The 16,766-nt window shown below is 41.9% G+C and overlaps 1 protein-coding gene across 3 annotated transcripts in view; it reads right to left on the reverse strand.

Moving 5' to 3' along the window:
* trappc9 (trafficking protein particle complex subunit 9) overlaps positions 1 to 16,766 on the reverse strand; it is a 210,913-nt gene that overhangs the window by 90,547 nt on the left and 103,600 nt on the right. For all 3 annotated transcript variants that reach the window (XM_030120460.1, XM_030120459.1, XM_030120458.1), the window contains one exon: positions 4,711 to 4,821. In XM_030120460.1, coding sequence (XP_029976320.1) covers positions 4,711 to 4,821 — 111 coding nt within the window. The remainder of the gene's footprint in view (positions 1 to 4,710; positions 4,822 to 16,766) is intronic.

Consider the following 16,766-nt stretch of genomic DNA (forward strand, 5'->3'; position numbering starts at 1 on the left):
GGAGATCAAAAACGACAAAAAATGGCAGCACTGCTGTGATTTCCATTGGCAGACACTCGTTCATCAGCCTGAATGATTTGCTATGTGACAAAAAAAATACATGGAACGGCTGTGATAAGCTTGACTCTTTACGATAACACAGCAGCGGCTTCAAGATGTTCACAGTCAGCCTGACAGGCGTGAAGCATTGGTCAATCCGGTTCAGAGCCCACCTCAGCCCACCGTGAAGCGACCAAAAGCAGGACGGTTCTCTGATGTTGGCAAACACTTCCTGGAAATCCTTCCCTTTTTAGATTTCAATTTCTCGACAATGAAAACGGAAAACTTTTGATGAATTCCGACTCTACAAAGCCCTAAATTTGGGATATCAAAGACATTAAATCAACTAAAATACATTGAAGAGTGATTTTGGTTTTTGAAAGAGGAAAGGATCCAATTTTTGGTGGGCTTTTTATGTCGGTTGGCTGAAAAACAGTCGACCAACAACAAACCACCCAAGCAATCAGCTTTACAGTGCCAGAGGCATCAATGAAAACATCAACTGCCTCTGCCTCTCTCTCTCTCTCTCCGCCAAATACAAGCAATCTGTGGATTTCTTTCTCTAAAACATTTGTTGCAGACCTGAAGCAAGTCTGCAACCTTTGAACTTCATTCAGAGGAAGCAAAGAAGCAGAGCCAAAAGCAGCGAGTAGGAGATGAGTAAAAAAATGATGCGCTGTTCCCAGTGAATGGCTTTCTGTTTCACGCTGATTTGTCACATTTTGCTGTTGGCATGCAAAAAGACTTGAATCCCGACGGACACACAACACGGAAAAAAAAATAAAACATTTTGACGGAAAACAAAATCTGAGATGCCAAAAGAACGTTAGAGATACACTGTGAAAAGCTCACCTGGGAGGAATTTACAATACAAAACCCAATTAGTATTAAAATAAATGTGTATCCATTTGATCTTCGATCCTGTTCTGCCTCATCATCCTCAGTCTTGGCTTTGGGGGTTATTCCACATGAAGACGAAGCCGCAGTTCATCAACTTACTTCTCCAAAGATCATTCTTCCTAAAGTTGGGTTTTCAGTGAGATGGCAGACATAAGCAGGCATCGACGGAGTGTGCTGCATTCTATTTGTTTTCAAAAGATATTCTCTCAACTTTTTAATTGCACCTCATAGCGATAAAGCACTTGGTCTGAAAACTAAATAAATGAGAGTGGAAACATCATTTAACCTTAAAAACGGCTCGAAGGGAAGCCTTGAAATGGAGATTAAGCAAGTATTGGTCCTCAGAATAATCCTTTGCCACAAGTGATAATAACAGAATAATAAATTTTACTGAAGCATGGGGGAGTTGAAACACAAAGGCGAGCTTAAAAAAGGCGATGATAAACTTGTCTGTATCATAAGTTAACCATAAACAAATGAGAGTGTTAGTGTCAGAATACTTAAAGGTGCATTAAGGGGTTTGCACGTTTTATGCGAAACACCGGCCCCTGCAGGCCTTGGGCGTAACTGCAGCTTAATGAAACGCTCGTGTCTGTGGCTTGCGTGCACGGAAGAGGGGATCTCCTTCCTCGCTCTTTTAGTAGCGCTCGAGTAAAATTTAAGTTTCTTTTGCCTGGTGGGGTCTGTGCTGGAGTTGTGGCAGTGCTAGAAGCCGGTCTTTTCTTACTTTCTGGAAGCTCCATCCACAATACTGCTCGGTTGCTGCTCGTTAAGCATCTGGTGGAGTAATGGCAGACAAAACAAAACTCAAGGATATCAAGCCAGCGGGAGCGTGCATTACATCACATCATCTCAAATTCTCAGCAAAAAAATTCTGGTGCCGGACCGGCACTGCAACTTTCAAGTGACAATTTATCGTTGTTAGCGGTACTTGCAATGAATATATCAGGGCACATTTTACACCACCATTGAACATTTGTAACATATTTATGGTGGAAAATAAGTATTTTTAAAGTTGAAAAACTCCTTAATGCACCTTTAAACCTACACTAAGGAACTTTTCAACCTTAATAAAACATTTTAATATGTTTTGTGATGATACATCGACTTATAACTTTTTGAATGATCTCTCTGTCACGGTCTGAGGGCGTCAGTATTGCTTTCACTTGGACTAAGCAGCTGTGAGGAGGGTGGCAGGAACCCTGCACACTAAAAAAACTCCAAATGTGCGGACTGCTTTACGGCATGCGTCACATCATGATATAACATTGTTCAGCCACCATTAGATTCATTACCTCGTCGCTATCCATCCTTCTCACAGCCACTGGAAACAAATAAAGGTGAGTTCAGTCCGACAGCATGCCCACCGGGAGCAACATTTTACAACGTCATGCGCTAGTCCCCATGGGAACTGTAGTATTCCTTCAGGCAAAACACTACCGCTTTTGTCCACTGGCGCCGCCAAAATCAACAAAAACTGAAAGTTCCTTAGTGTTGCTTTAAAGGTGCCTTAAGGAGTTTGCACGTTTTATGCGAAACAGCGCCCCCTGCAGGCCTTGGGCGTAATGCAGCTTAGTGAAAAACTCGTCTCTGTGGCTCGAGTGCACGGAAGAGGGGGACTCCGTCTTCGCTCGTTTAGAAGCGCTCAAGTAAGATTTAAGTTTCTTTTACCTGGTGGAGTCTGTGCTGGAGCTGTGGCAGTGCTAGACGCCAGTCTTTTCTTACTTTCTGGGAGATCCTGCTCAGTTGTTGCTCACTAAGCATCTGGCGGAGTAATGGCGGACAAAGCGAAACTTAACCAGCCGGAGCGCGCATTAAGTCATTCCTTTCAAATTCTCCACAAAAAAATGCTGGTGCCGGACCGGCACTGCAACTTTCAAGTGACAGTTTAGCGCTGTTAGAGGTACTTGTAATGAATATGTCAAGGCACATTGTGCACATCATTAAAAATGTGTAACATATTTATGGGGGAAAATACGTATTTTTAAGGTTGTAAAACTCCTTAATGCACCTAAGTATACTCAGTATGGGTTTGTGATTTTCCTGTGGTATTTTTATTTGTATTGAAAGCCCAAAAACTGTGGCTTTTTTTGTGTGACAGCAATTCAACTCCATGTCCATGTAATAGCCATTGTTGATGTTTACACTGTGTTGTTCTCCGCGTGCTTGTGTGTGACGTTCCATTACAAAAACGACTAATGGCGCCGCCTCGTTTTCAGTGTTTCGATTATTTTCAAGACGTTGCCATGTAAACTATTATGAAACAAACACGATGCATTTTCACAACACCTTTTAAGAATATTATGTAACGAAAGAGTCGATCTAATTGTAAGTTTTCACTGAGCCCCCTAAACGTTATCTCTGCGGCACGCTTGTTGATCTTAGCCACTCGTTTCTGCAGAGGAGAGATTATTTGGAGAGAGCGGAGTGATGAGCTGTTTGGCTCCGTCTGAACACATCCCTTTCCACCCCCTAATTCCCCTCAAATAATACCGATCCATCGCCGTGGTGAGAGGGGGCAGTGAGTCAGCGGCAGTGTACCTCCGCTCATGACCGAGGACGCACAGGAGCGGCTGACAGGAATCATAATTTGCCACTTTCCCAGGCAAAAGACAAGCCGAGCAAAAGAGTGAGAGGGAGAGACTGTGGCTGTGATGCGCGTGCAGGTTGAGTACATTAATACATCGTTTTGGTTGTTTCTGGCCGAGGAAAAGGACAATTTAAACTCTGGAAGTGACGCCGACGCTCTGAGTACTTCTGTCCTTGAAAAGTGTTCATTTAAGCACACGTTTGGTGTGATATGGATGTAATCAAGTGGAACTCAAGCTCACTTTCAGAACACACTCTATTGTTGTTGTCTGCCTTGATACACACATGTACATGAATGACATCTAATTTGCAGGACTTCAAAGGAAGTTGGGCCCAACCTTTGGAGGTACAACAGATTTAATTGCTTCAATACTTCTCGTCAGGTCAGTCAGTCATGCAGATGAACACTGTCAGGCATGAAGGGCAATAAAGACTCAACACTCTTGTCTGTTTGAAACCGGGAAGCCTGTTGTACCCAGTGGTGTTGACTTCCTCTGTTAGTCCTTTGTCCGACCCCCAACCAGTGGATCGCACTTCGTCAGACCTCTGCCCTTTGACCTCTCTGGCACTGGTGGCTCTTGCAGGAGACCAATCTCCCGCCAGCATGGCTCTAGGGAGGTCAGTCCAGTATCGCATGAGAAGGTCTGGCTCACAGTCTCCGCTCTGATTCATCCTGGGGGTGTTCTATCGGGCCGAGGTCGAAACCCTGTCAAGTTTCTCAACGCCAATCTTGCTTATACACGCCTATGGATCTTTAGAGGCCATCGGCAAACTGCTCCCACTGGAACTGAGGCACCAACCAATGTAAAACAAACCTCGGATGCAGCTACGTGCTACCACATACTCTTCTTGAGCAGACATACCCAAGTGAGGCCATGAAACCTCGACAGCTCCCAGAGGGTGTAGTTAGGGGTTAAACTATGCTGCACAAACCTCGTGGGAAGCAGAATTTAATCAGCAGCTCCCCCTATACTGAGCCACGTGTTGGTTCTTCAGTGGGCGACAAAAGCAAGACCAGTCAATCCGGTCAAGAAAAACAAAATATGAAAGAGGAAAGCAGGAAGGGTGATGTGCAGGAACAGAGCAGAGGAGACTGAAAGTCACATTCTGAAAACCTTTCAGTTTTAGGTTCAGCTGACTTATTTTCTGAGCGACGGTCGGAGAGCGAGCGTTTTCCCTCACCTCTGGCACTCGCTGGCATGGAGCACCAGGTCCTGGTTGTTCTTGGCGCTGACGGTGAGCTCGTGCTCGGTCGGGTTGAAGATGTCGAGCAGCAGGTGACACTGGCGGGTGCTGTGGACAAAGACAGAGGAAGTCACTGTGAAAATGTGCGTCTGCAGCAATCTGACCCGGCATCATTTCAAATAAACATTACTTCATATAGATGAAAACATATCCTATCAGGACATATGGAGGCTTTGTCATTGCGAAAAATGAATAAATCACCTTGAAATTGTCTGTAATGGCACTTCCATAAAAGCAAAGAGGAACAAAATTGGTGTAGCAGAGGGAAAAATATCAAAAGTAAAAAACACAAACCAAACAATGACAATAAGGTGCTCAATAAGAAGAGCATAAATGACTGATTGCAGTGCCATTAAAGCTGAAGTCCACATGATCAAAGCTCGCTTCTTCTGCAAGTCACATGATGGTAACATCCACATGATCAATCAAGCATCGAAGTAAAAATGTAAGTGTTAGACTGACAGTGTCTTATTGCAAATTGTTGGATTTTATTATTAGTTAGCTCTGCAACACTGAGGCCTCTTCAACACAAAGTGAAAACAGACATCTTTAGAGACGTTTTGGGAGATGGCAATGCTGCTCGGAGCAAACAGCGCCACCTCATGGCACGCTCACTACATCAGGCTGTTTCGATCTAAACACACATTGTTTACCAGACGCTGCCATGCAAATGTGAAATGAAAATGCAAAAATGGCACATTTTCACTTGATATGTTGAGAAATGGGGCTTAGAAGGACCACTTGGTACGAGTTTTTGTCTCTCTAGCTTCTTGAGTGGGAAAAAAAAAAAATGTCACGATAGAGCACACTGGGGGCAATTACTTGTATTTCTTTGTTTCTTCAACAAACGTAGCAAGTTACTTTATGTTAAGCTGTACAAAATGTGCTAATGTTTGATGAATATATGATTTGAGTGCAAACAAATGTCGTACGAGGCACAAACTGCTTCTACAAATTGAATATCTAAAAAGATTTCACAACGCATCCTTTGCTTACTCTATAACAATACATCTATCCTTACACGGCAAAATGTTTCACATTTGCCGACTGCTTGATGAGACACGAGCGCCCTTCGTGCATGCGGGCCCAAACACTTCATAAGAGAAACATCGGCAGTCAGAGTGAATGCATTAGATCAACAGGAGAGGTGGCGTGAAGTTCTCATCAGTCCTTGTCACAACATCAAAGGTGACGGCTCTTTCATCGGGCCCTCAGGCCCCCCTGGAGCAGGTCATCTCCACATCATCCCCGGGCCTGCTTTTCTCATGCAGATCATAAGAGGGCCAATTTGTGATTTAGATCAAGACGGGGAGAGGAGATGCTGGATTTTCAAAGAGTTAATTTTAACCCCCAAGTAGGTGTTTTTTTTTTCTTCTTCTTCTCCCTCGGTAATGACAGATGAAAGGAATGGATATCTCCAAACAGAGACCGGGAACAAACCGTCCACTGCTGACAGTGGGCTGTTACATAATGGTATTCAGGAGAGCTGGACTCGGAGGGTTTGGACAAAATACAAAGGACGAAGCAATCAGCATTGATAAAGTATATATAATAACACCGAGCATGGCTGTGTTGAGGATATTACAGACTTCATCATGGTTAAAAAGTTAGATTTTTGCAGAAGGTAATAGATTATTTCCACTCTGTGAGAGGCAAGTTTGAAACTGTGCAGATGTTGGGGATAGTGAGGGACATCGGCTGCCTCCCGGGGTATCTTCAGGGAAATAAATATATATAGTGGAGTAACTTTTTTCTAAAATAAGAGGTGCTTAGGGGACTGGAAAACTTTTCAAAGCTCCTGCAGCCAGACTGATAACAAACACAATGCTCTGCTATCCGCTGAGGATCTTGTCAACCAGATATCCCAAAATCTCCACAGCCAACATTTAGACTGACGCACTTTTAGTCGATCTCTTCTAAAAAGCTGCTAAATCAACCCAGGAGGCATCAGTGACTTTTAAGAACAGGCCGGTGGGCAGTGGTTACACCCTCTTGTTCACAGATACACGAAAGGTCAGCTACTGTCTACTTTAAGCTGAGCGGCCACTGGGCAATCGGGTGCAACGTCTACCTGATTCAACCTGTGGCTACACTGACCTTTGTCCACTGACAAAAGCACCTTCAGTGAGTCCAACGATGTTAAAACTGGACTATGAAGTAATTGAAGAAGCAGGTCTGCTTTTATAAATTACATATTATTCATCATATGGAAGTCCTTTGAATAGGGTTAGGGTTAGTAAGTACGTGGTGGCTTCCAGAATTTCACGACTCCCAGTCCATATTCTAGAAATTGGTATTTTTATAGCTGAGTCACCCATAAAGGCAATCCAACTTCCTTGTTTTTCCACTCCAAAGTATCAGTCATGATGGGCTCTGTTTGACGAACAAACTCCAAAACCCCTCAAGAGTCGTCAGATCTTCTTGCAGTAGAGCATTCTGGACGTGACATCCCATATCTTTCTTTTTGGGAAAAGGTAAACGGCACCCTTATGACTCCATGTTAAATAATTTACGTTCTGAAGGAGAACGACATTGGTCATCTAATAATCTTAACTGACAGAAATGGAAATATTTAACATTGTTGTTTTGACACATCCAGAGGAAAACAATGGACTGAGTTCATAAAATAAAAAAGTAACAGTGTACTAAAATTTGAGAGAGGTATTGAATTATGACTGACTGCTGCTGGCATTGTATTTATTTCTGCTCACTTACTAAATCAATGAAATACTGGGTTTTGCACATGGGAGCTCAAACTTTTGGATACAGCTGTATGGAGGGAAGAGGTTTATAGCACTCTCCACAACTAATGCGGTGAATGAAATCAATCGCAGGGAAAAAAAGATGACCGTCTGCTCATTAGATCGTACTCTCACCTAATTTCTGCCTAAATATTGAAGTTAATGGCGGATTGAGCTCGGCTTAGGCTTTAATAAACTGCTGTTGACATTTAGAGGAGCGTATATTTTAAGGCCTACCCATGTTTCTTTGATTGTCTCGTTGTCTTTGTTGGCAGACGTGATTAACGGGCTGAACAAGTCGAGGTGTTGATTAATAGACCGGGGCGTTTAGCAGGGGTGATCAATCAGGCTGCCGAGTTGAGCAACCTCATTGCTCGTGCGTTAAGTACCCAAGATGGAGTGAAGGAGCACAGACGGGAATCCAGCCACCGACAATGTGGCTTTACACCTTTTGATAGGAGCTGAGAGTTTGGGAGACTCGATCCGAACCCAAAATGAAGCCGGGTTTGGAGGACGGCTTCATTCTGCTGCTGCCAGGACCGCCACAGAATATCAGGAGACCGGAACGCAAGATTATACCTTTTCAACAAGTGGGAACTGAATCATAACACTGAATCATTTCTGATAAGTATTGTGCGGCGCTACTACACAGGGCACAGAGGTCTGAGCTAAATAATTCAAACCCACCAATAGAGTTTCCGACGATTTGTCTCCATTTTAGTCTGTGAATTTCTACATTCTCCTCTCTCAGAGCCGAGAAAGGCCAGACGGGGTACACATCCATCCCCGGTGTTTAAAAGTGAGCGCAGACCAGAGTTGGCTCTTTTGTTGAAGGTGTACCAAACAAATCATCCATCAAGAAAAATATCAACCCCAGAGCCGTATGTATATTTAATGCAGTTCAAGAAACCTTTGAGAAATCCGTGCATAGGAGCAGCTGGTGGTGCCAAAACAGAGAAAACACAAGGGAATGTAGACTTCCAAGAACCCAACAGGACGGACGACCACAACACAAGATCAACAACTTGCTCCTGTCAACTTGTAGGCAACAAAAAGACATCAGTAATCTGGTTATATGGGGTCCTCACACAAACAAACAACAGGAAATCTTTCACAGCCTGTTGTGAGACTGAACCGTTAGTTTGGAACATTGTTACAGTGGGTTCGTGGGTGGAAGTAATGTCATGCACCATGTGAGGAACCAAAATTGCAAAGATCAACAGCGCTGCGCCCACGCCTCTGCCACTTCGGCAGACCGCGATCAATAAGTGCTGATTGTGCCGCCCCGCGAAAGCGGCAAAACGTGACAAATTCCTTACACACAAAATGTTACAGCCTTAATTAGGCTGGCTGGATTTAGAGTCCTGCCAATGAGGAGGTATTTTTAGCTCCAGGAGCCAATATGGGATCGCTGAATAATCGGATGTCCTGTTTCAAAGACTTGCAGGACTATTAAATAGTCGAGTGAAAAATAGATATATTCTAATTGTCTGCTTCTGCACCATGTCAAATAAAGAATTAAAATCAAATGATGAATAATTGGCTACAGAAGGGCGATTTCGCCCAACTCTCATCATCAGCTGCGTACAACATTCAGACCACTGACAGGTGAAGTGAATTATACTGATTATCCTGTAACGGTGGCACATGTCAGCTGCTGGGATATATTGAGCAGAAGAGAACAGTCACTTCTTGAAGGTACGTTGTGGCAGACAGGAAAGGGGAGGGTTTTTTTTTTCTTTTTAATTAAACATTTTCTATTGATTTCTTAAAGCAATACATGCTTGGTCCATAATAGGTAAAAGTTCAGCAGCACTACTGCATACAATAAAAAAAAAAAAAAAAAAAAAAAAAAAAAAAAAAAATCACAGTCTCTCAGTTTGTAGGTATATCAATTCAGTCATCTGAAATCAATTCCATAGCTGCTGTCCGTTCGAGTCCAAATTACATTTCACTCCAAGAGCCTCTGAAGGTTTCTTCCATTTTGTCAGAAAGTCTAGAGTCCTTCCATCAGAACAACATCCCGGCCTTATCAAAGTCATCACCTCAGATATCATTTCTTCCACCTCACCATCAAGGCTTTTCTTGCCAATGATAAAAGAAAATTGTACGACTTCTTCACATTGTGTGACGAAGGATCTACAGACACTTGTGTATCCAGTGCCGTACTGATACTGCAGCATGCTGTCTCCCAAAATGTTTTTTAGACTGAAAACGAACCGTACTCCATTCCCTCAGGCAGTACAGCCTGGTACCTGTATGGGTTTTTACTTTTGGAACAATTTGGAGAAACTACCTGTTTTAAATTGTTTTTCTTTCTATTAGAAGCTGAGATGATTTTATCTCCCATTTTTAAAGGACGAGTACCGACCTTTAGTTACTTGCCCATAAGAGTACTTGTTAAATGCCAGAAAGCCTAATTTATACACCATCAGCAAAGTAAATGCAAAGTTTACACATGGACATAGTTTCTACCAGCTGTCTTTGCCCTGTCTTTGATAGTTTGGTAGAACATAATTCACAATCGGGTATCGCTTGTTGTCTTCTTTACCGCCTACTATCGGAGGCTTTTTCGAGTATGAATACCTCTTGCAGTGTCAGACCCGATACCCGTATCGATGCATCCCTACAATGAGGACAGAACACCATCATTTGAAGCGTGACGCAAAAAAATGAAGCTAACCTAAAAGATCCAGGAAATTGGTATTCAAGCATATTTCACTTTGACAGCCGCTGCCTAATCTATACAACTTTCCTGGTGAGAGAAGAATCTTTGACAAGGATAATACACACTGCACCACAAGAAACACTGTTCAAGACTGCGCTGAGGGACATAACAAGGAGCTCAGGGTTTCGACTGAGGCCTGATATCCTTCTGATCACAAGTTCATCAAGTTTCTGTGTGATGAGCTGGAAAAAAAAACAATCCCTGAAGGTTTCACCTCGCAGGCTCTGAGACTTAAAGGATCTACTGCCGTCATCTTGAAGCCAGATGAAACACACTTTCAAGATGTTATGAGGACTGAAGATCTCAAGCAGGAAGGGCTTCATTTGGTGTCTTTTGGGGGTAATGACGACAGTTTACAAAAATATTGGGTATCGAGATTATCTAACAAAACTCATTGTGCTTTATTGGCAGTTCTAGCTGGTCAGAGTATACTGACACAACTCGATATTTAGACGTGTCGATGGTGACTGATACCCATCTTTATTGTAAGCTGGGATCATCTCCAGGAACATACAATCATCAATTGGATAAATTGGTATTGGAGATGGTTGGAGAGTGAGGAAAGTGCTTTTGTGGGTTTGTCTTACAAGAAAGCAGCAGAAGCACAAACCAGGAAGTAAGCACCATCCAGTGCCTTTGTTATCCTCCCTCCATGCTATGGCAATGTCTGTATGTACAGTACCTTCTAAACTGAATCTTTTTTTAATCATTTGTCTGTTTGCACGAGAGTTTGGTCAAAGTAACCAAAAAGTACCAAATAAAAGTCATGGATCTTAGGAACCCGTGATATGGAGAGTCTTGGCGGATTTTCTTGGAAATATAGCCCAAGACAAGATGATTGTGTTGGTGTTTGCAAAGTTTGTAATCAATGTAAAGTTTGGGAAATCTGTAGTAAATCCAAAACAACAGACCCATTAGAAATATATCTGCAGCATTCTCTGCCCTGAAAGCTTCACTGCTGTGTTTCGTCTGCTACTCTTGGTGGATTTTGGCCCGTGCACCTTTGATTTGCTTTAGATTGTGCACAAATTTCACTTGTGTGAAAACCCAGTAGATTAGGATTAGTTCGTTTGAGTTCAGAAAGCACTCTCTGGGCTGTAAGAGGTTCCTACACCCTCTCGCTTTCTTGCTTCCAAAGACTGGTATAAACTTTTGCCCAGAAAACAAAAAAATTATAAATCATGTATACGGAAAAAAACAAACTGCATTGATCAATAAAAATAAAATACATGTCAGAAAGCAGGGGTAAGAGATGGACATTATATAAAAAGAAAAAGGTACGGCAGGCAAAAAGGTATAAAAACACACATTGAAGTGAAGACAGCAGTGTGTATGGGTTGTGGAAAGGCAGGGAAGTCTCATCTCAACGGAAAATAAATAGTACATTTTGAGATGCAACATAGGAGAGGTGGATTCTACAGAGCGCTGATGTCTTATTTAGCTTATGAAGCTGTTTTCATCAAATATCTTGTTGCTCGGGGTTATTGATGTGCTTCAAGGTAACCAGTCTGGTGATTCCTTTGAAACTTATTCAATATATATTTCAAAAAAAAAAAAAAAAATGCTGAGAACAAACCAGACTCATGCACTAAATTTCATGTGTTATTCAGTTTAATCCTTGTTGAACCTTTGGTGATCTACATCCCAATCCATGACAACAATATACCGAGACGTTATTCCAGGAAAGTACCTTTGATTTTTTTTTTTTTTTAACACAGAAAAGTTTACAATTTGATCGAATACTTGTTTTTTGCCTGGTGAATGTATTTAAGACTGTGTCAAAAACAGCAAAACTTTAGGCTCCGATAACTACCGGAGGAGGATGGTAGCTGTCAAAAAGCAGAACAAAATGTCAGCTTGGAAAGTCGGAGAAAAACAAAAGACAACAGCAAAATAGATCTTATCGTGGTGCATTTTACCAGGTCAACTCTGGGAAATACTGACAAGAAGTTATTAACTCAATCACTGTGATTTATCTTAACAGGCGTCAATTAGTTTTTTCGTGGGCGGGGCTTGGAGGACCGTGATCATGAATTTCAGATTTTTAAACAAAATTACCTGAAACTGTAGGTGGGAGTCTAAACTCTGTGGATCAGATGATCAGACGTGTGTAGGGGTGGAAACACACACATATGCGTTTGGACAGTATGTATGCATAACTGGGAAAAGCTCTGTATTTTTTCAGTGTTGATTTTCTTGTTGTATAGAAGGAAATGATCGCTGTTCAGATGTTTGAGGCTCCCTTAAGCAGAAAAATGTCACCATCAGAGTTTCTGCTTTCCTTCAAATGCATTTTTTTTTTGTTTTTTGATCAGACAGACATGTTTTTTTGTGAAACAATCCAATGTTCTCCTTCCAATTACTTAAGAATGGAAAAAGATAGAAACAAACTCTTTTTCTTTTCTGATGAACGAAGAGAGTCTAATCTTTCATCTTGTAGTTTCAGTCAGTGAAAAATAAGAAATAGCCCCAGAACTCTACTTTCACTCTATTCACTTTAATGCTTTGTCAAAATGCTGTAAAACAGCTGGCAGTGAATGATTTAAAGTCTGAATATTGACAATAACCCACAAACGTCTGTATTCCAACAATAATTTTAGGCCCTGTTCACACGTCGTCTTCAAGAGTTTAGAAATACAGATAGCCTTTTAAAAACTTTTCTGTCCTTGAGAAGTTATCATATAAACACAGTTCAAACTAATTTGTCCTCAATGTGCAGAAAATGATGAAAGAGAGAAAGAAATCAGTCTTTTTGTCTTTTTCTGTCGATGTTTTTGTCCGTTTGTGAGCCAATGAGATGTAATCACAATCCTGTAAAAGTCTGAGTGAGTTAAATAACAAATCTGTTGTTGTTTTTGGAAAACTAGGAGGCAAAAGGTTATCGTGTAGAAGAAATGATGGCCAAGGATAATTAACAGTGACAGGTACAGAAACAAAACACAAACATGGAGTGACAAGCAACTTGACATTGGAGGAACATTTTCTTGTTTTTACTTTCTCCTGTTGGAAATTTATGGACTAGTTAGGAACACTAAAAGAAGAAGGATTGAATTTTATTGGGGAAAAATGTGTTTATTCATCACATTATTAGATAATTACATATATATATATATATATATATATATATATATATATATATATATATATATATATATATATATATATATATATATACATATATATGCAATTGTTCAACATGTTGCACTGTAATCATCAATTCAATCATTAGTTTGAATGTAAGAAATGAAATTGAAAATAAGTAAATACATCTAACATCTCTTTTTTAATATTTAGGGTTGCGATGCACCCTGGATGGGTGCATGACCCAGAAATCCTTCAAAGGGCAAAAGATTTGATCAGTATGAAGCTCCAGTACAGACTATGTGATCACGCTGATAAAAGCTGGGACGACCGACCGGTACTCATGTCTCCAGTGAAAACAGCTGAGAGGACGGTGCTTTTAAAGGATCACGGAGGACGCTTTGTGATGAGTTAACCAGCACTCAGTCAGGAACAAAAGTGAGAAAAACATTATCAAAAAGCGCCTCATTACACCGAGAACCCTCGGCTATTCTTAGCTCCCTCAATCCTCACAAGAATCATAAAAATGAGAAAGAAATTAACCAAGAAGATTAAAAAAACATTTTTGCGTTGCCGTTTCCTTGAAATCTTTGCAATTATAAGACAATGACTTTAAATCCGCATTTCTCCTTAATTTCCCAAATGTTTTTTTTTTTCCTCCCAGGGAAACATCCTCATGCCTCCGCTGTGTGAAACAAATCGTCCATTTCTTTAAAAAACTGGCTCACTCTATAGTCTTTTGCTGATGTTTCTTCAAGCCTGACAGAAATTAGAAGAGTGACAAGAACTTTGATCGGCCTTGATGGGCTCTGATGGAAGATGGTGTCTGTCTGATGTCAGTTATCTTTTGAAACCTGAAGAGAAGCATTTTGTTTTTGTTGACCTGTGCAGGAGCTTGACTGAAACGGGGAAATAACTATTTTGTCTTCAAAAATTGGGGAACCTGATGGAAACCAGGAGATAATTATCCTGTCCAGCGTTGATCGGACTGATCCTGGCAGACATTCAGCTGCCTTTTCGCTGCCTTGAAATGAAATGATCGGATGTCGATATTTTCTACCTTTAGCCGTCGTGGAATCGAAACCTGTCAACCATCACATCTGGAACATATGCAGAAAGCCGGCTAGAGCTCAGTTTACACAACAATAATTCAAGTGAAAATGTGTCATTTTAGGGATTCTGTATTCAGAAACGTGTCGTGTTCACATAGCAGCACATACGTTTCCACGGAAACGGCCCTGAAAACAATGCAGTTTTGACGTCAGGCCAGGTTTCAGCGGCTCAGGTCATGGTTTAGCTTTCATCAAATAGAAGTTTGCTCCCATTTGTGAAAATGTTAAAAATTTCGCAAGAAAAATTCCAGAATGTCATTAATTCTGCGATGAAGCAAGAAAAAAAAAAAACAGCAGCAAATAAGTTAGCCAAGTCAGGGAGAAAGAACACAGCAAAGTGTTGCTGAATAAGAAGTAAAGAGTTGAGAAAGAGACAAAGAGCTGAAGCAGCAGAGGCCCGAAAGGTCAGAACAAAGGAGTGCAGAAGGAAGAAAAAATACAAAAGAAGAAAAAAGGGAAGACGGGATGGAAACAACAGTATTATTGTAAACAGCTACTGTGAAACAAAATCCTGCTCAGTATTATAAAAAAAAAAAAAAAAACAGTAAACTGACATTGAAAAAAAGTCTGTTGTTTCAGGGAGAAAGACAATCGGAGATAAACAGAGAGACATGAGAAGACAGATGGAAAAGGATAAGTCGCTGTGTTATTGAGCCGCATCGTATCACCACTTCCAAATTCCCTTTTAAGTCCCAGGAAAGAAGAAAAGAACTCAACGGCACTTATCACAACAAGCAATGCTCGATGACCTTGCAGAAAGGAGATTCAAAGGAAAAGCCAAAAACATTACGAGACGCACGACGAATAAGTCTGTCCTCAGAAAGTTCAGGTAAACCAGCTTCGGATTCCTCGGTACCCGGCGTTACAGTCGATCACGAGCGTAAAGTCTCAGTGAGATAAATTCTCTCTAAATCCCTGAAATGGTAAAAATGACCAGAATATATTAACTTCTTTCCTTCTATAAAAGCTCTTTCTGCTTTATTCACTTGGATTCACACTCTTTAAGTAAAGGTATAAAAGCTGCTCCCTTGTGAATGTTTGAATTATGAGCTGAAGAAATGCTATACCTTAACTCAGAGGTATTAAAGTTCAGGGGTCAAATTCAGACCAAATTAATCTAGAGCAGGCCGAATGGATGAAACAAGTTTTAAATTAAAATGTTGGTGTTTTTCGTTGCCGTAGCGCAGACCGTCGTCATGTCTGGACTGATTCATACTGAACAGTTCAGGCGGTGACGATCGCTGCGGACAGAGAGGCATTCTGTTCCTGAAGTGAGATGGAGACCTGCCTCTCGGCCGCCGGGGGACTTCTTCTCTCTTTGCTTTTGTGATCAGATTTTTGAGCAGCTCCTTCTCAGACGGATCAGCGCGGGTCAAGGACCCCGATGAGGAGGGTCTGCAGAGTCTATTGAGAGACTAAATCTGATACTGAGCTTCGACAAATAACACTGATTTGACTCTAAAGCCTTTTCTGCAGACTTTCTGCAGCCTTAAACCTCTCTAAAGCTTTCAATTTTCAGCACATCTGCGGCGAGGTGTTCGGGCGGCGCGCGTCGGGGTGGAGAGGCGGAACGGGCGGCGGCAGCGTGTGTGATGACAGCGCGATGGTATAGCAGCCGGCGCGGCGTATCTATCAGCGCCCGGCGAGATGGATGGCTTAAACTGCAGATATTATTACAGCTAATGATTCACCTCAAGTGGCCATTACTCTGCCGCCATCCGTCTCCCGCGCGCCGAGCTCTCCTCGGCCGGCGGAGCGGGAGGGAAGCGAGCGCGGGAGACGTGACGTGAGTGAAGGGAAAAAAAAACCGGCGGCTGGACACTCGGTGGTCGTTGACCGGACCGTTTCTACCGCCTCTTTATGTGGTGAGCAATGATATGAGTCTCGTACCGCAGGAAAGATGAAATCTCAGAACTCACTGGTGGGAAGAAGAAGAAGAAGAAGAACTATGAGACGGATTTTTCTCAGCTTGTCTGGAACTGCCGCTGCTGGAGGATTGTTTTATTCATCCGACATTGACAAGGCCTAAAATGATCAAATAAACGCCTTTGGTACCTCGGCGGTGCAAAGGCTACAGATCGGATCAGGAGTGCAGTAATAAAGGCCGTGTTCAGAAGAGTTCATCGGTACTGGGAAGAAAATATACTAAAATATCAATGGGTGACTGAGGAAGGACCCTCAAGGACAAATTGGACGCCTATCAAAGTTGTGTTTTTTACCCGTGAAACTTTGGTTGTGGGGGAGGACGGCTGTTTGAAGGGTGTTTTGACTGTCACAGCTTGAGCAGCAGCAAACGGCTCTTTTCCACAAATAAAACTTTTTTTCATACAA

The sequence above is a fragment of the Salarias fasciatus genome, chromosome 22 (genome assembly GCF_902148845.1).
Source record: "Salarias fasciatus chromosome 22, fSalaFa1.1, whole genome shotgun sequence".
NCBI lineage: Eukaryota > Metazoa > Chordata > Actinopteri > Blenniiformes > Blenniidae > Salarias > Salarias fasciatus.